The sequence below is a fragment of the Camarhynchus parvulus genome, chromosome 17 (genome assembly GCF_901933205.1).
Source record: "Camarhynchus parvulus chromosome 17, STF_HiC, whole genome shotgun sequence".
Classification (NCBI taxonomy): Eukaryota; Metazoa; Chordata; class Aves; order Passeriformes; family Thraupidae; genus Camarhynchus; species Camarhynchus parvulus.
This window is the reverse complement of record NC_044587.1, coordinates 399,800-426,177: the sequence shown is the minus strand read 5'-3', so window position 1 is coordinate 426,177 and position 26,378 is coordinate 399,800. Positions and strand designations below refer to the sequence as shown.

At 51.4% G+C, this 26,378-nt stretch overlaps 1 protein-coding gene across 1 annotated transcript in view; it reads left to right on the top strand.

The window, feature by feature from the left end:
* Positions 1-1,263: 1,263 nt before the first annotated feature.
* Positions 1,264-26,378, top strand: part of MVB12B (multivesicular body subunit 12B) — a 55,091-nt gene continuing 29,976 nt past the window's right edge. The window contains 7 exon segments of the mRNA XM_030961233.1: positions 1,264-1,291; positions 1,294-1,325; positions 7,723-7,845; positions 13,183-13,290; positions 16,282-16,378; positions 19,160-19,289; positions 19,575-19,697. Of these exon segments, the coding sequence (XP_030817093.1) occupies positions 1,264-1,291; positions 1,294-1,325; positions 7,723-7,845; positions 13,183-13,290; positions 16,282-16,378; positions 19,160-19,289; positions 19,575-19,697 (641 nt within the window).

Genomic DNA, 26,378 nt, shown 5'->3' with positions numbered 1-26,378 from the left:
CTTTGGTATTGTAGTTTTCTCCGTTATCTTTACAGAATCTCTTGCTGCACTTCACACACATCACTTCTCAGCTTCTCACAAAGGGGAACAGGGTTCTGCCCTTCTTTTTAATTCACATACACATTAACGTGTTTCCTTCCGTCCCTTCTTTCTTTCTTCACCCCAGGATTTTTTTCTTTTGCTTTAGATTAGCAGCTCCAACTCTCTGTCTTGCGCCGCTGATGTCAGCCCCCACACCCATCTTGCTGCTCTCCAGACGATTGTTGTTGACCTTGCCTCAGGTAAGGTGCTCAAAAGGCAGTGCAGGACAGCTGCAGGACTGGTTCGTGTAATGATGGCTATGGACCATGCTGCTGTCCCACGACATGCTGCAATTCACATCATCTGCGAATTCAGTGAGTGTGTTGTCAGTTTCAACCCTGGCACGTGTTAAGGTTGGACAGAACCAGACCGTTGCAGACCCGCTGTTCAGGATGTTTCCTGAGCTGTGAGTGGACTCGAAGGCTGGACACCCAGCCAGTCGGGCAAACCCTGACTACTTTGGACCAGATCTTTGTTTTCCAGGCCACGATGAGACAGAGCATCAAATATCTTAATGAATTGAAGGTAGGTGCTGAAACCGCTCATCCCCCCCGAACCCGGGGACTTCTTGAGAAGATAACCAGCTTCTTTGACACCATTTGCCCTTCCTCAGCCCACGGCAGCTGCTCCCATCTCCTGGAAGCAGCCCGTTTCAGAAGGAAGAAGGAGGTTACACTGTCCAAATCACAACTATTCAGCCATTTCCACCAGGCATCTCCGGTCTGCTCGGGTCAGGGAGGCTGCTCGGAGCTCGCCGGGCACTGCCCCGCTGCCGAGGAAGCGGGGTTCTGGCGAGGTGTGGCCCCGGGCCCCGCGGGGCCGTGCCGGGGCCGTGCCCGGTGCCCGGGCGGGGCCGGGCCGGGCGGAGCGGCGGCGGCAGCAGCGCGGCAGCCGCGGTGAGTGTCCCGAGGACGGGCCGGGCCGCGCCGGGCCGCGGGGCTCGGGCGGGGGGCGCGGGGCGGCGCGGGGGCCGGGCCGGGCGGGGCGGGATCCGGGCCCTGCGCGCCGCGGTCCGGCCGCGGTGGGCGCGGGGCGGCGGCGGCGGAGCCCGAGCCCGGGCCTGGGCCTGCCCGGCGTCCGCTCCGCTCCGCTCCCCGCCCCGCGCCGCTCCTCCCGGGCCCGCAGGCCGCTCCCCCGCCGCCGCTCCTCCCGCCGGGCCGCGCCGCTCGGCTCCGCCGGGCGATGAGGAGCTGCTTCTGCCTGCGCCGGGGAGCCGCGACCCGCCGCCCGCCGCACGGGCAACAGTTAAGTGTCCCCGCAGCCGCCGCGGCCGGGCCGGGCCGGGCCCGCCGCCCCCGCGGTCCCTGCGGGTCGGCCCGGCGGAGCCAGCCCGGCGGGAGGAGGCGGGGCGCTCGCACGGCCGCGGCGCCGCGCGGGGCGGGCGGGCTGAGCCCCGGGCCGGGGCCTGCCGGGGGCTGTCGGGGCCGGCTGTCGCGGGGACCTCGCGCCTGGGCCGGGGCTGGAGCGCCCCGGGGCCTCCGTGGGAGCCCGCGGTTCCTCCGAGGCTGGGCTAGCTGCAGGAACGGCCTCGGGTACCAGCCGTGGGGTACAGCCCCGGTGACCTTGACCTGCTCCGGCATTTACTGTAAATTTTTCTTGATGACGGGTAGAGGAAATAACAACCCCACCTTGTTTCATGTGTCTTTTGCTGCGTTTATAGCACGGGCCTACCTGACTGCCCGTTTCTTACCTGTGCTCAGTGCATGGCTGGAGCTGTGGCACTGGCTGACTGCTTACAGCCTGGCTGGAGCAGCGACACAGAGCTGCCTGTGTCTTAAATACTCGTGCCTTGCATCATGGAGGCTTGCAAGCTTTCTCTGAGGTTTCTGGAGCTATTTTCAAAGGTCCAGCACTCTTCAGTGTTGTCTGCAGGTTCCCGGAGCTGGGTCATTCCCAGCTTGGTCGCAGTAACACTGAAGCCAGGCAGGCCGGGTATCAGCGGGTGTGTAGCTGCTCAGGCTAAAGCTTGGGTTTCTCCATTTTGTATTTTATTTTACCTGAGTGAGAACGTGCTCATCTATTCTTTAAGGGAGCCTGTGTGTTGTGCAGCAGGTTGACCGTGTCATTCCTATAATTTTTAGCTGAGATGGCCTTCCCTTCTAGACGAAGGCATAACTTGACTTCTGGAGGTGTGAGATGAAACAGACATCTCACTTTTGTACCACGTGCATCTCTGACAAAGTGAATCCCAGGCTTAAGGGTGCCAGTAGCCCCCAGGGACCTGTTCATACCTCTGCCAAGAGAGAAATAACTGAACCGAATGTCATTTCAGTTTTGCTGCCCTGGTGTAAGGACATCCGTGTATGGAAACCTATTTTGATTCGAAACAGGACACTTCAGAAATGTGTGTCCATAGTTAGAAGTGCTGTGAAGCAATACAGGGTCTCAATTTTGCTCATTCTATCACTTAAGTTCCTGTTTCCATCCCATTCAGTCACAAAGTGTAGATTTTGCAGCTGGTGCAGGGCAACTGTCTCCTAAGGGAGCCTGTGTGCAGAGGTGATTCCAGGCATGCCTTCGATGGTGGTGAAATGTGAAACTGAAATCCTTCCTGTTTGTGGTGGTGGCCTCCAAGGCCCCGCTGCTGATGGCCACTGCGGGTTCCTGTTTTTCCGATGGAGACGATGCCGTGTTCCGTGAGCAGAAATAGAAGGCTGGCTGGGGCCGTGTGCGGTGTGGGTGAGCTGCAGCAGCGTGGCAGCTGTGCCTTCCCGCAGGGATGGAGGACAGCCTTTGAGAGAAGGCTGCTTGGTTTATGGGACCATTTCCCACAGACTGCAGGGATGCAGTGAGGTAGTTGGTTTTTTTTCCAGTTTTGCCTTAGCTCATACTTTTCTGCCTGTGGGAAGAGCAAGCCGGTGTCAAAGTGCAGGGCTTGTAGTTGGAGGAAGAAACAATAACACCATTCTCCATCAAAGTCCCTGGCTATTTAACTTCAGAGCTTGACCCGCTTTGCTGGCAGCATGATGTTTGTGTAGCAAACACATTGAAAGGCCTGATCTGGTCATGTACCCACCAGCTCTTGAACTTGCTGAACTCGTTGAAAAGGAACACTGAGAGCAGAAAATGGTCTAGAAACTCACAATAACACATTCATTTCTCAAAGCGGGTTCTTCTGCTGTATATGTGTCCCAGCCAGAGCCCAGCAGTCTGTGTGGTCAGTCACCTCAGTGGAGCCAGCAGAAAAGTATGCCTAGGATAAACTAATAAAGGCGGATGACATAACAAGGAAATGGGAGAGAGCAAGCAAAAAGGCTATAAACAGCCAAACTTGGCAGTGCTGGCAGACAGGGAGGTGTGTGTGACTGTGGGCATGGGTTGTGGGAAGAAGGCTGTGCCAGAAGCCAGTGGAGTCCCAGAAGGCCTCTGCTACAGCTGGGCATCAAGATCCCAGGGACACTGTGCCTCCTGCTTTGAGGCATGTCTGGTTCGAGGGCTGGGAAGCGTTCGGGATAGAGCCAGCAGCATGGTGGCTGCTTGTCCAAGAGTGCATCCTGTCCATCTTGTCCTGCAACCATCCCACCCTCTCTGCTGCGTGCTGCTTGAAGCTGGTGCTGCCAGGATGCACAAGGACTTTCTCCTTAGAGACACCTTCTTTCCCCGCTGGCTTTGTCTGGGCAGCCCCACGGTGTTCTGAAGCTTTTCCTGCCCCAGAGCTCACATCCGGCTTCCTTTGGCTGCTGGGCTGTGCTGGGGACTGGATGCGGCCCCACAGCTGAGAAAACTTCCAGGGAGCATGCTCCCAGCTAATGGGAAAAATGTTCTTGTCATTGTTTTGGCCTGTTCCCGGAATAGCCCTGCAGTGAGCGGGTGGGCACAGGCAGCTTACTGCAGGATGCTGAGAGCCATGTCCTGGGCTGAGTGCTCGGCCGCTGTGATGGTAGCTGGGCATGCAGGTCAAACTCACATTGCTGAAGAGAATTTAAGTAACAAGCTGCCTAATAGAGGTATTTATAGAATCCTGCTCCTTAATTTAATCTCCTCTTTGACTGTTTATTTTTCCATTTTTAAATTAAAAGGTTCGATAGAAGAGAAACCAAACTTTGTTGATGCTCTCACGGAGAGGTGCAGTGTAACTAATGATCTGCATGATTGCCCAGCCAGAGACTCCCCTCTGACCTGTGCAGAGTTCACAAAAACATTTATCCCAGTGTGCAACTGACTTCTGCTGCTCCATATCTGTTCCAGATGCATCCTCAGTCATTCTGCCCAGAGTGACTGCCTGATGTGGCAGAGCCTGGCTGTGCGGCAGCGGCCACAGCAGGTTTGCTTGCTGGACAGGAGCTGTGCCTGTCATCCCTGTCAGCTGCAGGCACGGGGCAGAGGAAGGTGCTGCGCTCTCTGGGCAGGGGCAGCTTGGTGCCCTCTTGCTGCAGCAGGTGCTTCTCGGGGCCCTGTGCTGGTGCTGTGCCACATTGCCCCATGGTGCCAGTGCTGTGCCGCGTTACCCCGTGGTGCCGGTGCTGTGCCCTGTTACCCCGGTGCTGTGCCCTGTTACCCCATAGTGCCGGTGCTGTGCCCTGTTACCCCATAGTGCCGGTGCTATGCCCTGTTACCCCATAGTTCCGGTGCTGTGCCCTGTTACCCCGTGGTGCCGGTGCTGTGCCCTGTTACCCCGTAGTGCCGGTGCTGTGCCCTGTTACCCCGTCGTGCCAGTGCTGTGCCCTGTTACCCCATAGTGCTGGTGCTATGCCCTGTTGCCCCATAGTCCGGTGCTGTGCCCTGTTACCCCATAGTGCCAGTGCTATGCCCTGTTACCCCATAGTTCCGGTGCTGTGCCCTGTTACCCCGTGGTGCCGGTGCTGTGCCCTGTTACCCCATAGTTCCGGTGCTGTGCCCTGTTACCCCGTGGTGCCGGTGCTATGCCCTGTTACCCCATAGTGCCGGTGCTATGCCCTGTTACCCCATAGTGCCGGTGCTGTGCCCTGTTACCCCGTGGTGCCGGTGCTGTGCCCTGTTACCCCATAGTGCCGGTGCTATGCCCTGTTACCCCATAGTGCCGGTGCTATGCCCTGTTACCCCATGGTGCCGGTGCTGTGCCCTGTTACCCCGTGGTGCCGGCGCAGTGCCCTGTTACCCCATAGTGCTGGTGCTGTGCCCTGTTACCCCGTGGTGCCGGTGCTGTGCCATGTTACCCTGTGGTGCCGGCGCAGTGCCCTGTTACCCCGTGGTGCCGGCGCAGTGCCCTGTTACCCCGTGGTGCCGGTGCTGTGCCCTGTTACCCCGTGGTGCCGGCGCAGTGCCATGTTACCCCATAGTGCCGGTGCTGTGCCCTGTTACCCCATGGTGCCGGTGCTGTGCCCTGTTACCCCATAGTGCCGGTGCTGTGCCCTGTTACCCCGTGGTGCCGGCACAGTGCCCTGTTACTCCGTCGTGTCCCCTGGCCAGGCGGACAGCCCCACGCCCAGCTCTGCTGCCGCCATAGAGAGGCTTTGTGTGAGCCGGCACAAAGTGAGGATTGATGCCATTTCCCCTCCCCCTGCCCTGCAAGCAGGGCTGCAAATGGCTCCCACAAAGGTGCCCTTCTTCCCTCGCTGAGGACAGGGTGCCAGGGAGCTGAGGGGGAGGCACCACGCTGCGTGTCGGAGCACCCACCCCTCCTTCTGTGCTGCGGGTCGGAGCACCCACCACCCCTCGTCCTCAGCCTTGCGCAGGCCGAGCTGGCAGCTGCTCGGGTTCCTGCTGGGGCAGCTGGGCCTCCCTGCACAGGCCCCAGCGCGGTTAGACACGGCCTGGGCAGCGCTCGGCAGCAGGCACTTCATCGGGGTGTGTTTGGTGGGGGCCGGGGCACCGTGTGAGCAGAGCTGCTTCCCTGCAGTGCCGCTGCAGCTGGGTGGGAGCCTGCCGTCTGGTGTTCTTAACACGCTGGGGAATATCATCACTTACCTGGATTGCAGTTCAGAATGGCCTAAGAGAAGCTTACGTCAGCATTCATTACCTCCCAGCTCCTTCCAATATGTAGTAAGTCACCAGACTATTGAGTGACTTGAAGTTTCAGAAAACATTCATGAAGAGCAGATTGTAAGCTCTTTGTTAAATTCACATTATGTTTCTTCCATGCTGTATGTTTGAGGTTCTGTGTTATTTGCGAGGCCTCTGGATGAGCTGTGGGGTGGCACATGCATTGGCACAGGGTCTGTCATGGCTGTGCCCTTGCCTCCAGCATTCCTGCAGCAGGGTCCTGTGCTCCTCGCCCACCCTGAGGACAGGGAGCCTGCTGGGAGAGGCGGGGGAGCCCCTGGGGCTCAGGCTGCACTTGCCATCATGCTCGAAGGTTTGAGCTGCTTTGGGAGTGAAGAGGGTTTGCTTTGCTCTATGTGCTGGATGTGTGTCCAGCACGCTGGTGCTAAAGCAGAGCTCTCTCCTGTTTGGTTCATCAGCAATAGTGTTTGCACCACTACTGGTCACTAGCACCTGTTTTGGACTCCTCAAGTAGTCTGGCTGTTCATGTGACGTTATTATTATTTACTTAGGGCCCAGACTTGCTCTTTCTTATTGCCTGCAGCACGATGTTTGTTCAGACTGGGCATTATGAAGTGTAAACCCAATTCCACTGGCACCAGTACTCACCTCTGCCTTTTCTAGAAGCAGTAAGTAACCAGCCATCTAAATGGCCTAGAAATGCTGGGGTTTGATTGCTCTGAGGAGGGAATTGAATTAGGCAGCTCTGGTTCACGGCTTGTCTGGCTGTGCAGCAGTGATGCTTGTTTCCACAAAGCATTGCCCTTTGTCTTGGGGTGCGTGGGGGGCGGTTTCCTGGGGCATTCCTGCCTGAAAGCCAGAGAAGAACTTGCTTTAACTGGCTGCCTCTGCAGGAGGCCACATGCTGAGGCCGTGGCACCTTTCCCCATCCTTCACCTCGGTTGTTTCAGCCCCTTTCTTGTCCTCTCCTCCTGCTTCCTGCAGCAGCATCCCTCCGAAATTAGTTGGTCTTACCTGCTTCTGTCCTTTTTGCATATCTCCCTCCCTTGACGTTCTCGGTGGTGTGTCTCTTCTGGAAGATGCTCGGGCCTCCTCAAGGCCTCTCTGCTTTGTGCCAGCCCACCCTGTGCTTCCTCTGTGTTCCTGGTGTTGGGGCTTCCTGCAGCCAGTGCAGTTCTGCATCCAGTGCCAGAGACATCTGTGCTGCTCCTTGAAATCAGCCTGGCTGACTGGCGTGTGATGGGACTGAGGACTCCAGGGGAACCCCCAGCATGTCTTAACACCCATAGTGGATGGGGAACCTCCCTCTAAAGCCATTAGGAGCAGATTTCTTGCTGTTTAAAACGAATGAGCTGCTTCAACCAGCCTGGCTTGGGGATGAAATTTGTTCTCTTTTTGGAAGAGAAGGGATTGAGCTTTGGTTTTCCTGTCATTGCTAGATGGAGACCAGCCCATGGAAGCAACAAAATGAGTCTTAGAGGCTGCCAGCCCAAATTTCAAACCTATTTGGCATTGCAAAGTAATGCCCACAAGTATACTCTTTTATCAAAAGCAAATGAAAGTGCAGAAGGTGTGTCTGGCCTAATCCTGTGTTTACCTTGGTCGTCTGTGGTGTGTCAGCACAGGCACTGTGGCATGCATGTGTGCTCTTGGTTCTCTGGCTTCTGCTGGGGTGTGGTGCCCAGCAGGCAGCCCTTTAATTCTGCTCCTTTCTTCCAGGAGCAGTCCATGATGCCTGAGGTGCGAGACCTCTCGGATGCCTTGCCCGAGCTGCCGATGGATCCCATCACCGGCGTCGGCGTGCTGGCATCCCGCAGCCGAGCACCCACTGGATACGATGTTGTAAGTAGAGCTCCTTGAGCTGCTGCACTTAATGCTTTGGTTCTGCACTAATGAGCCCTTACTGTGTTGGGAGCACAGAGAGAACATGCCTCTCTCTTCCAGAGAGAACATGCCTTTGAACTGTGCTGTGAGGAGTCATTTGGTAGTCAGCTGCCCACCTTTCAGCCCACAGCACTTAGCGCTTTCCTTCAGCAGAGGGTTGTGGGTGTAAATTTGCCTCTTCATCTTTGCCACTCCAGAGGAGCTTAATTTCCTGGAGGAGGGGTTTACTGAAACAGCTGGCCACAATGGCAAGCAAATTTAATAATCCTAGTAACATTCATCCTGAAGGAATCCTAAGTATTGTACAAATTCTGTCTCTCAATAAATGGATCCCGCATCAGCTGTTTAATCCCACATATTGGCATTGCACAGTGATGATGAGAAACTCCAGAAAGCGAATCAAAGAGTTTTGCATGCACCTGAAATGGCAAGGATGATTTTGACAGGCAGAATGCAAACCTCTAAACTAAGGTTTGGCAGGAGACTGGCAGCAGGAAAAGGCAGCTGGATACAGGATAGATGAATGTGCAAACAGATAAAGGGAGGTTGCTGTTCAACAGCTGCTTGTTCCTCGGATTAGTTGCTGTGTAACCAACAGCAGGATGTTTCTACTCATAGATCAGTGTCCCAAACTGTGGAATGTAAAATACTGACTTTGCAGAGATCTATAGATAAAGATTTGGTCTGTAGTTAATCTGCTTGTCTTTCTATGTGTCCTGCTGCAACTGTGTTACATCACACCTTGGGTTTCCAGAGCTTCACAGCTTGTATGGTAGGAGTGGAAGCCAGCTGACTTGAGCTTTGCTCACACCTCTTCAGCTCTGGATGATTTCATACCTTGTTCAGTCTGAAGAAACAAAATGGATCAGGCTGAAGTAAGGACACAAGGGGAGCATTGTGAAAAGGCTCCTTGAAGACCTGGGAGGTTTTTACATTTACTGTGTTTTTCCAAGTGCTCATTACCTGTGTGAGTCAGGCTGTGTAATTAGCTGCTTGCCCTGATAAAGAAGCACGGGACAGTGTGAGACTTCTGATAACAGAATTGCATTTTGCCTAAATGGCTGGGCAGAGAGCACGCTCACCCCAGATAGCCTGCCTGTGGCTTAATGGGGAGTTGCAGCGCTAACGCAGTTTAAACTAAACAAGATAAAAGAGTCTTCCTGTGGCGTAATCCAATTATGGTGGTGGTGTAATGCTGGTGAATGTGGGTCGCTGTCTCCTCAGGGCACAGTGAGGAGCTGCCTTTGCTCTGGCTCTGCTGCCTCCCTGTCTGCTCACAAGGAGCACTGCCTGCCCTTGGAGCGGGCGTGGGGCAGTGCCTGCTGTGTGCTGTCCTTCCCCCAGCACGGCTGCCACGTCACTTTACACCCCAGTTTACCACCCCAGCAGTGTGCCAGGGTGCTGCAGCCACCCTTGGTGTCCTGTCCTGTTGCAGAGTGATGTAATACCCTGTTTCAGCTATCCCAGTTCCTTTCCCAGGTGTGCCAATACTTTCTCCCTTCCCCTCCCCTTGCCTCCTGCTGAGAGCTGTCCGTCAGTCTCGGTATACCAGCATGGCCATTGTCTGATTGGTTCAAAAGATGCCTCTCAGCCCTGGGGACATTGGGCCATACAGGTGTCACTTGTCCCCTGAGACTTCCCCCCTCCTACCTGGTTGGTGGGATCCCTACCCCTTCCCTGCCCCTCTCCCTGGGCTTAAAAGACACAGCAACCACACGGTCCTTGGTTCTGTTGGAGCTGTTGCAGCATTCAGAGGCCTGTGTGCCAGGAATAAAGCTCTGGATTGAAACTCTCCAGCAGGACCCGTCTCCTTTTCCTTCACCATTGCCTAAAGCCTTTCCACCGGAGGTAAACCTGAGCTCCTGCAAGCCTGGACCTGTCCCAAGCGCCAGCTGCATCATCCAGGCAGCCAAAGGTGTCTCTGAGGTGAAACCACCACAGCTGCCACCCTTGGTCAAGCAGCAAGGGTCAGACAAGCCCAGGCACATTCCATCCGGCAATATTGGGATTTTATTCCAATACTGTCCCCTGTGCAGCACCTGCTGTCTAGGGGCCATGCTGGCTGCCACACTGATGTGACAGGGGCAGTGGCATGCACGAGTGTGCTGCTCTTGCCCGGGTGTTTGTGAAGGCGGCTGGTCTTTGAGTCAGTGCACTGGAGCATTGTGTGGTGTGCCAGTTTGCCAGTTCTCCATGACTTCTCTGGAACCTGGTCTGGCCCCCCGAAAGCGTGAAGCTGAATGCACAAATGCAGTGCTCAGCGCAGCAGAGAAATGGTGTTCTGACACATGGGCAGCGTGCAGACCTGGGTGGTCTTGGGATCTGTGTTTCTGCAGGAATGCAGTTTCCTTAATGAGGCACTGGCGGCTGATTGCTGTGAAGCCTTGAGGAAGGCAGCTGTGGCAGCTGCATCCCAGAAGTGTGCTCCCTAGAGCCCTTATAGGAAGAGGTGCACACTGCACCCTGGAAAGGAGAGCCACACTCATCTTTTGGGAAGCATTAACAGCAGGGTTTCTTGGGATGTTGTATTCCCTTAGGGATCCAATGGCTTTGTGTGTCACTACTGCATCTTGCAGCATTCAGTTCTCCAGGTGGATTCAGAGTTGCATGGGGAGGTATTTTCTCATGTAGTTTCACTGATGGTTTCAAGTTTTGCATTGAAGTAACCAGCTCTTTCTGAGACACCTTTCTTATTTATAGGCTTTACCAGTTTCCCTTTCATTTTTATCCTTCTCCAATTAACAACTTCATTTTCCCTTTTGTTCTCTTTTAAAGAAGTCTCCAGGAGCATGGGTTCTTCATTCCAGGTGTACATTAAATGCCTATAGATGTCCAGGTCCATTTCCCAGGTTCACCTGGAGCCCCAGGGCTCAGCCTACTGCCCAGCTGGAGATGGCAGGCGGCAGTGCCTGGGGGCATGTCCTGGCAAATGGGACAGAGGCCTTTTTTCCTCTCTAGTGCTTTAGTTACTCCATAATCTCTATTGCCTTTGTGTCTGCTTAGAAAACAAATGCACTACTGGCACTTGGAATAACTGGCCAGGCCTTTTCACAGCTAAGGCACCAAAGACTTGATTTTGCCAAAATATACAGTGTCTGAACTTAGATTCCTGAAAATCCAACCAAACTGGCAAGACTGAGTGTCTGGATGGGGAGGAGAGGTGGGAGGCAGGAGCCTGGGGCAGGAGGGAGGTGTGGTTCCTGTGCAGCTGTGTTCTTTGCTGCAGGCTGAACACCAGCTCCATGGTGGGGCTTGCTCTGGGGCAGTGCCTGAGCAAGCTGCCGACCCAGCCGGAGCAGCCCTGACTTTGCCAGAGGGGCAGATCAGGTTTAAAGGACTTGCCAAAGGCCTGACTGTGGTGCAGTAACCCCATCGTGAGTGCTGTGCAGCAGGTAGATCACCCTGCACGTACTGGGGGTCACACCTTACTGGGTGTCACTCTGTCAAGTCCATCTGTTTGTAGCGCACAGTGAGGAGTGTCTCCCCCAGCCTAATGAGGAGAAGGACCATTCCTTGTGCCAGGTGCCAGATCCTCTGTCTCGCACGTTCCTTGCCTCTCAGCCAAGGAAAGGCTGGGCAAGCTGGGGCTCTGGAGTGCCTGTCCTGCTGGCCTGGTCTGCTGGGGCCTTTCCCACTTGGCTCCTGTCCTGAGGGCATGCTGACCAGGCACAGCTCTGCTTTGAGATTTGCTGGGGCTTCTCCTTGCTTGCAGGAGCCCAGCAGGTGATGCAAGAAGTTTCCTGTTTATATGGCTCTGTTTTCTTTCCCCGTGAGTTTTCTGACAAGTTCATTCATGCTTACATTCTCCTGGCTTGGAGTTCAAGCTAACCATCCCTACATGCCGGCAGTTTTCCCAAACAGACTGCTTCCTGAATGTCTTTTCACCAGGACTGACTTACCCATCACAGAGGAAGATGCATGTAGATTCTACATATTCCTAAACTATCAGTTTAGGAAAGATTTGAATTCAAAGAATTCAAATAAGCAAAAAATTTTGCTGAAATCGTATTCTAAAATGTCGCTGTTTAAAAATCAGGCATGTTTCTTTGCAGAGCCTGAATGCAAAAGCTGTGTGTGCTGTACAATGGCTTGGCCTGAGCCGGGCCCCTTGTGAGCAGCAGTTGCCAAACTTCAGGGAGCAGTCAGTGCACTTTGCTGCTTTGATCAGACTGTCTCTTGTCTATCTGCTGCACTTGGGGTAACTGGAGGCCTTGTCAGCGCACAGCTCTGGCTTCCTGTGCCTGGCGCAGTCCCTGCTCAGCTAAACATGGGTGCAAAGGTGACAAGTGTCAGCTCTTTGTTTCCAGGCCACTCTGGGGCCAAGGGCTGGCTCGGTGTGATTACAAGAGCTGCTGTGGAGCAGTTTGCCCCCTCTGAGAGGCATTAGGCAGAAGTTCAGCTTCTGTGGAGCTTCAGGCCATGCTGGAGTCTCCTGTTGGAGATGCCAGTTGGGTGTTAGTCTGATGGGGTAATATTGTTTCTTCTACCCTTCTGCTTGTGTTTGCCTTCTTGCCTCCTCTCTTACAACAAACATTTTGGGGCCAGGGCTCTTACCAGCTCACTGTGTGTGTGGTGAGTGCTCAGCTGCTGAGAGTAGAGCCCTTCCCCAGTGCATAGTGCTGCCTCCTGCCCACTCCTTGAATCAGCTAGAAGTGAGATAGATTTTCTCCTGCACATCATGCTGTCTCTCTCCTGTGGAGGGTCCAGGGTCTGTTTCCTTACCCAGAACCATCATGTGATATCAGTTTGGCTGGATGTGGGGTTGCATTGGAGAGGGACATTTGCGGGCTGTGTCCTCACATGCAGCCCTGCTGCTAAAACCCACCAGTGACCAGGGATTCCCCAACCTGCTTGGAAGCAGCTTTTTGACCTGGGAGCCAGAATTCCTTGGCTTTCCGTGAGAATAGTCCTGAGATGGGTCAGTGTCTGTGCTCTGTCTCCACGGACCCTCGCAGCTCGCCCAGTGTGCCCTTGTGTGTACAGTGGTAATGAATGCCTCAATGTGCTGACTTTTCCAAACTATTGTTTGGAGACTGTAACTGAAGTTGCAGTTTCCTCATTAGAGTAGCCTTTGTCAGAGCATCTTTAATCAAGGGTCTCCTGAGAGACAGCATTTTTAGATCTTCTTTTTATACCTCCTCTTGAAAGTTCTTTGCACTGCACCTTGTGAAGAAACTAATGAGATGCTGTGAAAGTTTGGGCTGCTGTTAATTAGGAGGGGTCTGAGGAAGAAGTACTGCACATGTATTAACTTTATCTTGACTCACACGTCTCCTCTCTGTCTCTTCTTTGCAGGTTGCACAAACAGCAGATGGCTTGGATGCTGACCTGTGGAAAGATGGCTTGTTTAAATCCAAGGTCACACGGTACCTGTGCTTCACCAGATCATTTTCGAAAGAGAATGTAAGTCCATTTGTTGAGTGTCTGTGTGATTTGCATCTGTGCCTGGTATGTGCTTACCCATACGATGATTCATTTTATGGAGCCAATTATAATTCAAGCAGGCGTTCTGCTGAGTTCGGGTGAGTAAGGAGGCAAAGTGCAATGGCAGAATATTTGCATTTTGTGTGTGTTTCTCATGGAAAGAAATTGCTGACAAAATCTTCTGCAATAAAAGAAGCACAAAAGGGAACGTTTGCATTTTAGCAGCCTCTCACCCTCATTACCTGCTGCAGCAATGAGTGCTGCACACTCATGGTCCTGATTGATGTGTGACCCAAATTCCTCTAGAAACAGACAATGTAGGTAGTGGTGGTGAAGGAAATGTTGGTTTCTGAATCCAGGGGCATCACAGATATTTTATTGCAGGATTAGCTTGCTTGCTTTGTTGGTTTTGGTGCTGATTCTTGAAAATGTGCCCACGTTGTGCATATGCTACCACATTCTTGTAATCTGGTCTGACTATTAAGTATGAGTTACTTCGTGATTAGCAGCAGTTGTCTGCCCACACTTTCTGTGGAGGAGAGGAGACCGTGTGCAGCAAGAGCTTCATGCATTCTGCTGTGTTTTTGGTTGAGGCTACTGTGAAAACTTCCTTTTTTTCTGGAGGAACTGTTGACTTCTGCAATGAATGCACTCCATCTAGTGGGTAATCCTGCTTTTGGTTGTGCTTTGGATATTCTTGGCCACTCAACTGGCAGGGTGTGGAAGTACCATTTTGTACTTGTGCTTTCACTGTGACAGGAACAGAAAAGTGATGGCAGCGCCAGGGGCTGCTCACGGGTCCTGGCAGTAGAGCTGGGGGTTGCCAGTTCCCACCATTTGACCTTTACTCCATCCGTTTCCCTGCCTGCGTCTAGATTAAAGCTCCAGAGCTATGGGAAATACAACTTCATCCTGAGGTATGTGCAGTTGCAGGAATAGCAGCCCTGGAGTAGGCAGGAAGGCTATTAAATAGGTTTCTGCTGATTTGAGTATTAAGTTTATTGGTCGCTACCTAAAATTTGAAGTTGTCAGAAATAATTACAGGACAGGAGTAGCTGCTGGCTGCAGAGATGGTATAAATACCCTCAGGTGGTGCCTGTTGGACTTTTGGCAGGAACCCTGGGGTCACTATGGTTTGGGAATACTTTCTTCGTATTGATGAGGCATAAATTAAAGCAGAAGTTTCCCCTTCCCTGAGTCCTCTTGACCATGTGGGATATATGATGTGCTTCCCTGCTGGGGGCATCTGGGGGCTAAGGGGCCTCAGTTCCCTCATCTGGGAGGAAGAGAGGTGAGATGCTCCTCCCTCTCCCCTGGACACTGATGTGCTGCTCCTTGGGTTGGAAGTTTTACCATTCAGGGGTTCCTTTTGTGTTTATCAAAACGCTGGGAACTCTTTTCTCCTGAAGAGCAATGTTGTAGTGAGTAGAGTTAATGCACTTCAGTGTCTGGGTTAGAGCAGAGTCAGTCTGCAGCGCCTGTTTAGCAGAATCATCCTTCTCAACAGTTTACAGCATCTGACATTGCTGTATCAGAGTGTGGGGAGGCCCTGGATGGTGGCTCTCACAGCTGGGGGCTTTGTCCCCTTTTCTGCTGTGCACTTGGCAGAGCTGACTCCCGGGGTTCCAGCAGCTAATGAGCTCATTGGAGACACCTCTCTACCTGTCTGCTGCTGATTGAAGGGGGGTTGGTGGTTCAGCAGAAAGTTGCCGCTGGTGTAACACAGACAGCTTAAATAAATAAAACATGAAAGATGAATCAGCAGCAACTGCTTCGTCTGCTGTTTGCTGTGCCAGACCATGTTAAGTGACACATTCAGGCTTGGCAGCATCCAGCATAGCTTCCTCCAAGATGCCCTGGACATGGTGGTCAGAGGCGTGTGGGGGCTCCTGGCTTTGGCCCCCTCATGTGAGCAGAGGATGTGTGCCACCCTTGTGTCTGGTGGGACAGGGCTGCAGGTCTGCCTACCCTTCTGGTCAGCAGCTGACCATAAAATGCGGGACCTTCCAAAAATGAGCTCACACCTGACCTCCCCTTATTTCAGAGCCTGCAAATTTAAATATTTTGTAAGAAGTTCAGTGAAATAATCAGACAGTACAGTTTTGTCTGAAAAATTCTTACCAGATACAAACTGAAGGACGTACTTGGCAAGCAGTAACAGTAAAACTCAATGACACAGTTTGATAACTTGGGATTAAATTTTAATTGTGCTGTGTTGTGTTTCTGTTTATAAAGGCTGTGCAGTACCTGAAATGTGTTCTTTCATATGTGACCCCAGATTATTGGCAGCAGTGCTGGTTTTATCAAAAACCGCAAAGAAAATCTGGTCTCTAAACCATTGTGGAGGCTGTCACTCTGAATTGGGCTCTGAGCTCTTCAAGCCTTGATTAATAGGACAAGGCATGAGTTCAGAATTCAGATGGACTCTAAATGAAGCTTGTTGTTCCAAATGGCCTGTGCTTCTGGAGTGCGCTGCATTTGGAGCTAGAACCCTGTCTATTCAGTACTAATTAGCTAATGCATGTAATAACTTTGGCTCTGTGTGCATAAGCCATCATCCTGTAATGCTTTTCACTGTTACTGTCATGGAAATGTCATGTTGCTCTTGTAAATGTAGAGGGTGTAAGAACTGAGGCGACCTGCTCAGTGGATGGCTTGGTGGAGGTAGCACTTCAAGCTGCTATGCCTACAAAAGGAAGAATTTGGCTGTGCTTCCAAAGATCTGGAAGTATGGCAGTGGATGAGGTGTTAGAATTTTGAATGCTGAAAGTTGTCTGGTATTTCCTCGTCAGTCATTGTTTGGTTCCTGCTAAGAGGACACGTGCAAGGGTTGCCTTGGTATGTTCCTACCATTTCTAAAGCTGTGGTCAGATACAATGACAAGGCATGTCAGGCTTCAGCAGGTGGGAAGATCTGGGGTTTAATTTGGTGACATTGTCATAATCAACTGTTTCTTTTCTCTCTCCAAAGAGTCATTTAGGCAACGTCTTGGTCGACATGAAGCTCATTGATATCAAGGACACTTTACCTGTAGGCTTCATGCCCATCCAGGAGACCATTGATACACGTAAGTTGGCATCTGTTCCTCAGTGCCACTCTGCCAGTGGTCAGACAGAGGAGAGCTGTGTCCCAGGCACAGGGTTGCTCCCAGCACTCCTGCTCTCTGGGGTGGCATGTGCACATTTAGGGGCACCTCTGGGCTGCAATAAAACAGCCTTTGGTTTTCTTGTCCTCCTCAGGCTGTTTAATGGGGCTGCCTCTGTTTTCACTCACCTGCTAGAGTCCCATGTCTCTGGGGCATGAAGGCAGAGTTTCTTTTTTCAATTTGAAGAGTGGACTGGGCCGAGCAGGAGCAGAGCTGCTGTGTCAAGGGGTGTTCAGAAATGCACTGAAAGGAAGGGAGTGTGGGTTTGTGCCCTCTCACTGTACATCTCCTGCTGTGGGGGAACAAGGGCTCCTGTCCTGCCAGCAAGTGCTGAGGGCTGTCAGGTGTGTTTGTGCTGGCTGACACAAGGCACAAGTGCAGCGTCCAGGGGGAATATCATCCTCGTTTCTGCAAGGTAGAATTGCTTCACTGCAACATGTAAGCGAGCAGTTCCCAAACAGTGTGTTCAGCTCCCCTGGGACTTGTGCCAGCAGCAGCTGCAGCCACATCTGGTGGCAGGCCTGTGCTGTGCAGCAGGCACCGAGGGCATTGGGCTGGCAGGGGACAAGCCCCACGGGAGTGGAGCGTGAGAGGATGGCAGGAGTGGTGCTGGTGCCTGGTGTGCAGCTGCTCGTCACAGGAGGGCTGGTCCCAGTGCACCTCAGTGATGGAATCCAGCCCAGGAGTGAGCAGAAAGGGGTTACATGAACCTGCTTTGCAGGGAATCATTCATCTGGGGCTGCAGCACATGAGGATGGTTTTTCAGTCACTGTGGTCTGGTTCTGATTGGAACCTGTGGCCTGGAACTGAAAGACTGAAGATTATTCTCCCAGGTCTCTGCTTCTGGAAAATTCTTGGGCATATGTGGTATGAGGTAGAATTGTTGGCTTATCCTGCTGACCCCTGGGAGTGCTGAACCTTACTGTGTGCTGCTTCAACTTCTGTGAAAGTCGTGGTGGAAAGGTGGAAGGGGGCTTTGTCATTAATTTGAAATGCATTGGGTTGTGACTGTGACAGTCTTTAAAGCAGAGGCACTGCCTGTACTAAGGAAGTGCTGGGAAAGAGAACACAGACAGAAGCAAGTAGTCAGCTTTGTACCTGCAGAGAGAGTCAAATAAGAGGCACTGATTTTGTTCAGAGTTAGATTTATGGTTACAGGTGTCTCTGTGCTCCTCTCAAAATGGCATCTGACTTGCAGTTAAGACATTTAATACACTACTCCTTGGTAGGTCTTGAGCAGATTTTCAGGAAGCCTTAAATCCTAGACTCCTAAAATGAGTTTTAGGCACTTCAAACAGAAGCTCTACTTTTTCAAAGCAGGGGAAGACTAGACTTCAGGGATGCAGGTATTTACCATCTCTAAAAGCACCACTGTAACTGCAAGCTGCATGCACAGATGCTCTGTTGGCACACCTCACACTGTATGCTTATTTGTGCTAGTGCAGCAGTACATGTCAGAGGCCGGAATGGATTGCTGTTTCCCAAGGTGTGGATTACGAAACAGGAGGAGCCTATGGAGACAGGGCTGCTTGCCATCTGTTGAAGTGACAGCATATTTTAAGTTGGGAGATATTTGTTCATATTAAGATGAAGGGTTTTTATTTTGCAGGCACTTGTTTGTAGTTGCTGGTTTTTTCCAGATTTTCATTCAGTGTCTGCTCTTTAGATTTTCAGTATATCAGTAGACTTCTGTCCTGCTTTCCAAGTGCCTGCATCCAAACAGGAATCTCACCTTGCTCACCCCGAGGCTCCTTAGGGTGAGATGGAGCATTGTTTTCCAAGCACTGCAGATCTGTGTCTGTGTGCCAGTGCCAGCTGTGGTCAGCGACAGCACCGGCTTGGGCTGTGGATTGTGTCTGCGTGCTGGTAAACAGCCTGAAGAGCTGTGAATTCATTACACAGATAAGCCTTAACTCTGATGGGCTTGAGTTTTTCATGATGGATAACATGGAAACAATTGCTCTGTGACACATAGCAGAAAGGGCTGTGCAGTGCATTCATCCACCCTTAGAGCACAGGTCAGAGCAGCGCAGCTGCCTCGTGGGAGGTTCTGGCACTTAGTGCTTTGTGAATCTGGTTTCTCCTTGCAAAGAACCAGGGCAAACGTGTGGGAGTATCATTTCTGTGCCTGCTGACTTGATCAGGAGATGTCACTAACACTTGGGATGTGTGAGATTTGGACAGACAGCTCTTGCACTTGACCTCTCTGCATGGCAGGCTTTGCCTGCTCCTCCTCGCAGTGGGGTGGAAGTGGCTGGTTGGAAGCACGTAGCAGAATGAACTGGCTGGTTGTATCAGAAGCTTCCAGGTACATTCCTAGAGGCAGTGCTTGTGGGAGGAATGTTTAGCTATGGCTCTCCAGGCCAGTGAGGCAAACATTACCTGGGAAAGAGCGAGGGAGTGCAAGAGGCATGCGGAACTGGCAGAGTCACCTGTTGTGCTGTGCTGTGGGGTAGCAGCAGGCACACATGGGAGCTGACTCTGCAGCAGGCAGGAGGAGATCTGGTTATTGCAGAGCCAGTAGCACATCTGATAGAACATTCCCCTCTGAACGGCACTGCACTGACTGGTTTGTTGACATATGTCTGTTCTTTGGCACCAGTTCTGCCATAAGTACCTGCCTAATACCTGGAGAGACTATAAGTAACATTTATACTCTAATCTTGCATAAAACCCACCCTGTGTCCTGGGTTATTTTTGCAGAAGAAGTAGCTTTCAGAAAGAAGAGGCTGTGCATTAAATTCATCCCTCGAGATTCTACAGAGGCAGCGATCTGCGATATCCGAATCCTGGGGAGGTCCAAGCAAGCCCCTCCTCAGTACACGTTCATTGGGTAAGTACCCCTCACTCCAAAGCTGTTGTCAGGAATGCAGTTATACCAAAGCAAGGGACTTGTGCTCCTGTAATTACCAAGTAGTAGTGTGTAAGAGGTGAAGCTTATCATTAGAAAAGTCCAAGTAAGTACAGGTGTTACTGAATTTGATATAGGAGTTAACTCACCCCTCCTTTTTTTTTAATTACCCTTGTTCTCACTGACCAAGGTGTTGGTGAAACACGTCAGTGCCTGGTGCTGGTGCGTGTGTGCAGCATCAGCACTGGTGCTGTGTTGGTTTCCCAGGGAGCTGAACAGCATGGGTATCTGGTATCGGATGGGCAGAGTGCCGCGCAACCACGACTCCACGCAGCCTGCGGCTCCTCCCGCCCAAGCACCGGCTTCAACGCCCGCTCCCAACCTGCCAAGGTAGGTTTTCTGCATTCCAGCTCCTTCTGCTTGATGCTGCATGTCTTGTGGTTACTCACCTTGCCTGGGAAACCAAGACCAGGGTGCTGCATCAGCATGGAATGATTGTGTCACAATCTGATAAGGGAATGTGCTGTTTGTTGAAGTATTTGCCTGCTGGAAGTTCCTTTGCCCGTTGTTGTGTAAAGAAAAATGAGTGAAGAAACCAGAAGAAAGGAAATGCCTGCAAAGGAAGGGAAGCAGCAAACTGTACCTTTGCTTTAAACTATGCAGGATGTTGTGGCTTCCAACACATACATGTTGAAAGGGTGAGCCAGAGCTGCAGCCAGGCTGATTGTTCTCAACCAGGAGGAGGGAGAAGTGTCTCTACAGACTTCAGAAGGGAAACAGGTTTTGCTCATCTCTGGGATCAGTCTGTTCATGGTTTGAAGTACTGGTTCTTGGTTTTTTATTTTCTTGAACCCAGTTGCTGAGCTCCAGTTATGCAGCTGTCATGAGCGTGCACAGCAGCCTGCTCATCTTGTGGTGACTGATGGGAGCAGCACTGCTGGGCAGTGTGTCTGTCCAGGCTGTTCTCCCTGTGTTACAGGCAATATTTCTGTGTGTGTATCAAGAGATGTGCTAGAGTGCAGACTTTCATGTACCAGTAGTGCTGTACTGACAGCTTACTTGCTGGATTTCTCTGGACAAAGAGGTGTTGTTAAGCAGCAAACCAGCCCAGACAGTGACGAAGCTGAGAACTTTGCTCTCCTGACATTCACTCCAAAAGTACAGCACCCAGTGTGAATTGTGCTCCTGCTGCTGAGGCTCGTAGACTGGGCCAGGCTGTTGCCAGGGGACAGCACACTCTCCTTGGGTCCCTTTGTGCTTTTGCCTAATATGTGTGCATGTGTTTTTGTAGGCATTTTCTACACTGCAGATACCTTTACAGTATTACAGTAACTAGTGAGAGCTGGAATTTTGAAGGAGACAGCAGAGAGGAGTTCCAAGGCCCAGTTTGTGTACAAAGGTCATTATATCACATGGGTGGAAATTGCTTGTGTCCTTTAGAGTCTTGATTTACAGGTCATTTCAGAGGTACACTTTTAAACTGCTGCAACGTGTTCCCCAGAAAGCTATCAGATACCTCCTTAAGGCAGGTGTGTACATCTGAGCCTTCACCCGTGACCCAGACTGAAATCCACGGTCCTGTGGTGGCTCTTTGAGCTCTCCAAAGTATTTGGGTGTTTCTTTCACTGAGAGTTTTGCTTGGTAAGCTGCCGTGCCCTGGCACAGTGCTTGCTGTCACGTACTGTCAGGTGTGCTGCAGGCAGACATGCTGTCATGCTTCTCAGAGATGAGGCAAAAGAGATGAAAAGCCAGCAGTTTTCTGGAGATTCCAGCCTGTCCCACTAGGAGCAGAGATGTTATTGTGAAGCTCTGCTGGACATAAGCTAGATGCCAGCCCAGGCCATGGGAGATCAGAGAGAAAAATGTCTTGATTTTAGAGCACAGATCTTCATTTTCTTTCTGCAAGAAGTTCTGTCTGGGCAAATTTCCACAATAAAGAAAAAAAATTACCATAGCAAGAGAATGTCAATGGCAGTGCTTAATCACTGAATGTGGAAGGGTCACTTTATAGCTGACCAGGGAAGGCTGCAGAGCAGTGTCAGAGCTGTTGGGAACAGGGCCAAAATTGGAGCTCAAAGCATCAGTGACAGTCTGAAAAGAAGTGTTTACAAGGCTTATATATTTTATAACCTCTTGTTGTGCAGTTTATGGTTTACAATGGCTGCAAGGAAATTGGATCAGTTTTGTTTTACTTGCCAAATAAAGCAAATGTCAAAATAGTCAATATAAAATGTATTCTAATTTGGCTGAGTTAAACCAGCCAGTATGGAGTGGAATAATTGAATGTTACATTAATGCCTTGTAGTAAAACCCACCTGTCTGTAGCCAGCTCCACTCTCACACCCCACGTGTGATTTACAGGTAACTTTTACACCACCAGCCTGATCATTCAAAGCATCTTTCATGTCTGTTTTTTTACTTTGGTTATTTATTATCCAATATATTTTTTAAGAAATAGAAATGTATATAAAGGTGCATCCTGCAAATATTTAATTATTACAGGGAACACAGACAAATTGAAGGCCTTTTCTAACACTGTCAGCAATGTGGTGAGTTACTCAACACAGTGTTTGTGAAAGATTGTAGTCACAAGTGATCTCTTATTTTCATGTCACCGTAGAGAGAGGAGATTACACTGGCAACCAGTTTGCTGTTTTATTCCATGTGGATATATCCTGACAGGATTAGCAGTGGGTTGTTCTGAAGCTGCCTCAGTAGTGAGGAAGGATTGGTGAGCAGTGCTGCATGGAGCACTGTGGAGAGTCTGCTGTTGGGCTGGTCCGGTATCTCAGCTGCTCTCTTCAGTTGTGGCTGCATTTAGAATAATTCTGAATCAAGAGGGGGCTTCAGAACAATTGCTGACGCTGGATAGAAACTAAACCCCTATGTACAACTAAACCTAAAATGGAAGGACTTTTTCCTGTGGGGTATATTTTTTTCTGCACTAGCCCCTCTGCTCTGTGGTGTAAGGTGCTGATGGCAGTGGATGGTGGCCATCACAGAGTTGTCATGTATCAGAGGTGTGAGCTCCACAGATTGGTGCACATCAGCAGTGCTGCTTCTGCATGTCACAGGCTTATGGCTCACAGTCAGGGCTGCACAAGGGGAGGCTTTGTTTGATAGTTGTCCTGGCCTTCATATGGTATTTTTCAGCCATTTCTTCTCCTTCGTGTTTTTTTCTACAGGCATCTGGCTTAGTGGCCTCCAACAGCAGCCCTGGCAGTCCCGCTGAGCATGGCCATGCCATTGTGCAGGTCACCAAGCTGCTTCACTGTCCTTTCTCTCCAACTCTTGGAACAGCTTCTTGGCACTAATGGCAGTCTGAAGAAATGCTGTTGCAGGTTCCCATCCTGTGCTGAAGGATGGCATTTGTAGGCTTGAGTTACATGAGGGAGCTTGATGTGACCTCCCTCGGTGTCTGTGCTCTGTGCACGAGGCCTGTGCTGCATGGCAGCATCATTTTGGGGAGGAGGGAGTATTCCTCCCCAAAGGAGGTGGTGGTTACAGGTAACTCACCTGACCTTTGGCACCCTCTTGCTTCACCCAGCCTGTGCATCTGTGATTGCCAGACCCCAGCAGGGTCTCAGGGCTCAGCCTTGCCACGCCTCAGACTCTGTTGGATTTGTGGGGGACATTCTCCTCTTGGAGTCTGGTTCCAGTGTTTTGGGAGCAAGTCCCTGACTGCTGTGAGTATGCACAGAGCCATTCTGCCTTGCAGCTGCCTGTGTGGTGGCTCTATCCCTGCTGTGGTGCTCCATGAGCCCGGCTGGCTTCTGTGGCTTGGGAGCACGTTCGGAATCCCTCCTCAAGGTGCAGCAGGAGCCTGTGCCACTGTCACTTGAGCAGCCCGCTCAGAGTTTGTCAGCTGCAAGCAAGATGTCAGTCAGTGCTGTCGAAGTGTGTTTTACAGTGACAGGCATAATTGCACTTAACTTTTTGTGTGGATGTTATCAATCTGTGACGGATACTTTGGGGAAAGGAGCACTCTGATTGCAGATGATGTGTCACAGGTATTTAATCTTCCTCTTGGAGACACCAGGATTCAGTCACAACTTTCACTTGTTGATGTGAGGTTTTGGAGATGTAGATTTGCACTGACCCTGGAATCGTTCAGTCATGTGGTTTGCAAGGCTGTCATCTGGAAAGTTCATGATTTACCTGGAGAGGGAAGATCTGGCTGCATTCCTGTGATGTGTCAGTGCAGCAGTCAGGTGCAGGTTCAGAAGGGCAGAGTCCTCCAGCTGCCTTCCTGGGATGTCTGGCAGCAGTGCCACAGGGCCCTGTGCTGGGGAGGTGCTGGTCCCTGTGTGCCCCAGCCCAGCCTGATGGCCGCCGTGTGCTCCTGTCCCTGTCCCTGTGTGCCCCAGCCCGGCCCGATGGCCAGCACAGAGCAGAGTGTGCTCCTGTCCCTGTCCCTGTGTGCCCCAGCCCGGCCCGATGGCCGCCGTGTGCTCCTGTCCCTGTCCCTGTGTGCCCCAGCCCAGCCTGATGGCCGCCGTGTGCTCCTGTCCCTGTGTGCCCCAGCCCGCGATGGCGGCCCGTGCTCCTGTCCCTGTCCCTGTGTGCCCCAGCCCAGCCTGATGGCCGCCGTGTGCTCCTGTCCCTGTCCCTGCCCGTCCTGGGGCCGGGCCCTGCACAGCGGCTGTGGTCCCACGCCAGACCCAGGCCCAGCCTGTGGCTGCCATGCTGGGGCTCTGGCCTGGCCTGTGCAGCTGGAAACCAACAGAAACAGGTCGTTTCTGCTGCAGCTCAGCCCTGGCAGCTGTGGGTCCCTGCCTCCCTCCCTGCTCGGAGCAGCTCAGTGTGAGCTACCAAGTGCTCAGGGCTCCGAGCACTGCTGTGGCAGAGCACTGTGCCAGGGAAGTGCAGCTCTGGCTTTGGTACACAGATAGCAATTGCTCTACCTAAACACTTGGAATAAGAGCAAGATGTCTGAATTTTCCTTCTGAGCTCCCAGTTACCTTTTCACTAGTTAAGCTGGCCCCTTCTTAGGAAAAGGAAACAATTTGTTCCTGTTCTCTGCTCCCAGTGGAGTTTCATGTTGAGGAATGTAGGAATTTCTTTGCTAGGCAGAGAAGTCTGATTTTTCAAATTGATTTATTAACAGGGTTTGAAATTGGTGGTGTAAGCTTGGGAAGGGATCAGTCTGTGGCTTTCTGCTGCAGGCTGATGATGTGCAATCAAGGCAGGTCATAAAGCAACACCAACAAGGCAGTGTGGAGACCCAGGCTGGGGCTGGGATGCACCAGCCTGACTGTGCAGTGTGGTAATGGAAGGGAAGCCTTCTGCCTTTCCTATTTTTAAGTAGCTACCCTATTATTTAGAAATAGCTATAATAATTTATTAAAGTAATTTAAAATAGAATTTTATGAAGCATCTGTAAAGGAAAAGGTTCCAGGGCTTCAGTGCTGTTCTGCTCTGTTGTAGAGAAAGGCCAAATCCTGAGAAAGCTGCCATTGCACAGGGGCAGCCACTGCTGGTGGTGTGAGGGCCAGAATGCCTCCAGAGAGCAGTGGGGTTCTGCCTTAAATCCCTCCCTTAAAACCACCTTCTGACTTGCAACTAATTGTAAAATCATTTGCCTTGGAAAATACCTATAAGATCAAGTAAAAAAAGTAGTTATTCATTGTTATATTTTGAAAATATTATGCGAGTTGAATACTCAAATCACTTGTGTCATGAAACACAGTGCAATATTCCTAGTTTTTAAATGACATACTTACCAGAAGCCAAGGACGTCATAAGGGCTGAGGTCACATCTCAGCAGCGATGGATTGAAAATGCCGTGAGACTAAAACAGTAAGTTGGAGCCTGGAGGGAGTGTTTCCATGGATCCTCCATGGTGAGGGTGGTAAGGAACAAAATGCAAGGATGAATGCCCATGATGTATATAGGCTGTGCAGATCTGAACATGATGTTTGGGTGGGTGAGGGGCCTGGCACGTGTTTCTCCGGAGTCTGGTTCCCATAAAGGATTTGTTATGAAACAGCACTGACCGTGTGGCTTGCGTCCAGCTCAGCTGGATGAAGATGTGCAAAAATTGGTCACAGTCCAGTATGTTTCAGTGGTAGAAAATGATGATTAGGAAAAAATGTTTAAACAGTACGGTTGGTTTCCAGGCACAAGAGTCCCTTGCAGCAGCTGAAGGAAAGCCATGAACTGTAATTAGAAGGAGCCTGATGGATTTGGCCGATTTTGAGAATGCATTGAAAAATTTGTGGAGTGCTCTGAGTGAAGAGGCTTCAATCTTAGAGTCATTTTTCTTTATAGAGAGCCCTCTTCCTGCTATAGCAGTATTTCTGGAGGCATGTTTTCTTTGGGGCATAGCACAGGGCTGTTAAGTCCAAACCGGAGGTATCCATTTGGAGAAGCTGTGCTCTGGGTTGTTAAATAAGCCCTGCAGGGAAACTGAGCTTTTTTCCCCTAAAACTTGTGTGTTGTCTGCTATTTAATATGATCTCTGCCACTGCTGATTTGTAATCTGTGCTTTCACCCTGAAATGCATGTGGTTGTGTTCAGATATTTCCTTTAAATCAATCACTTTCACCATTTTCCAAAACACTTCTTGAGTTTATTGCTTTTAGTAAAGTGTTTGGACTGTCATTATTTATTACTGGCAAAGTGCTGACAATGTGCTCTTCCCAAATGAGTCTTTATGTGGAATATTTGTTTAACAGGTTTTGCAGAGGAGGCGTGGATGTGCCTGCGGGCCGGGCTGTGCCTGCAGCCCTGCAGGGCAGAGGGGTCTGCCTGGGCAGCCCCCACCATCCCCAGCAAGGGCTCGTCCTGGGAGGGGCTCTGCATCTGGCCTGGGAGCCTGGGCTGCGCTGATTAATTGGGCAGGATTTAAAATCCTAACCCAGGAAGCTTACGCCATGTGTAATTTATCTTTCTGGAGTATTTCTGCTGTTTGGCAATTTTTCCCTACTGCTTCATTATCTGAAAACTCCTGACTCTGGAGAGCAGCTCGTGAAGGATGTGGAAGCCGCACGCTTGCCGCCGCAGCCTCCCGAGACACGGCGCTGCTCAGCTGAGACAGCCACTTCATAAGCACTTCATGCTTGCACTGCC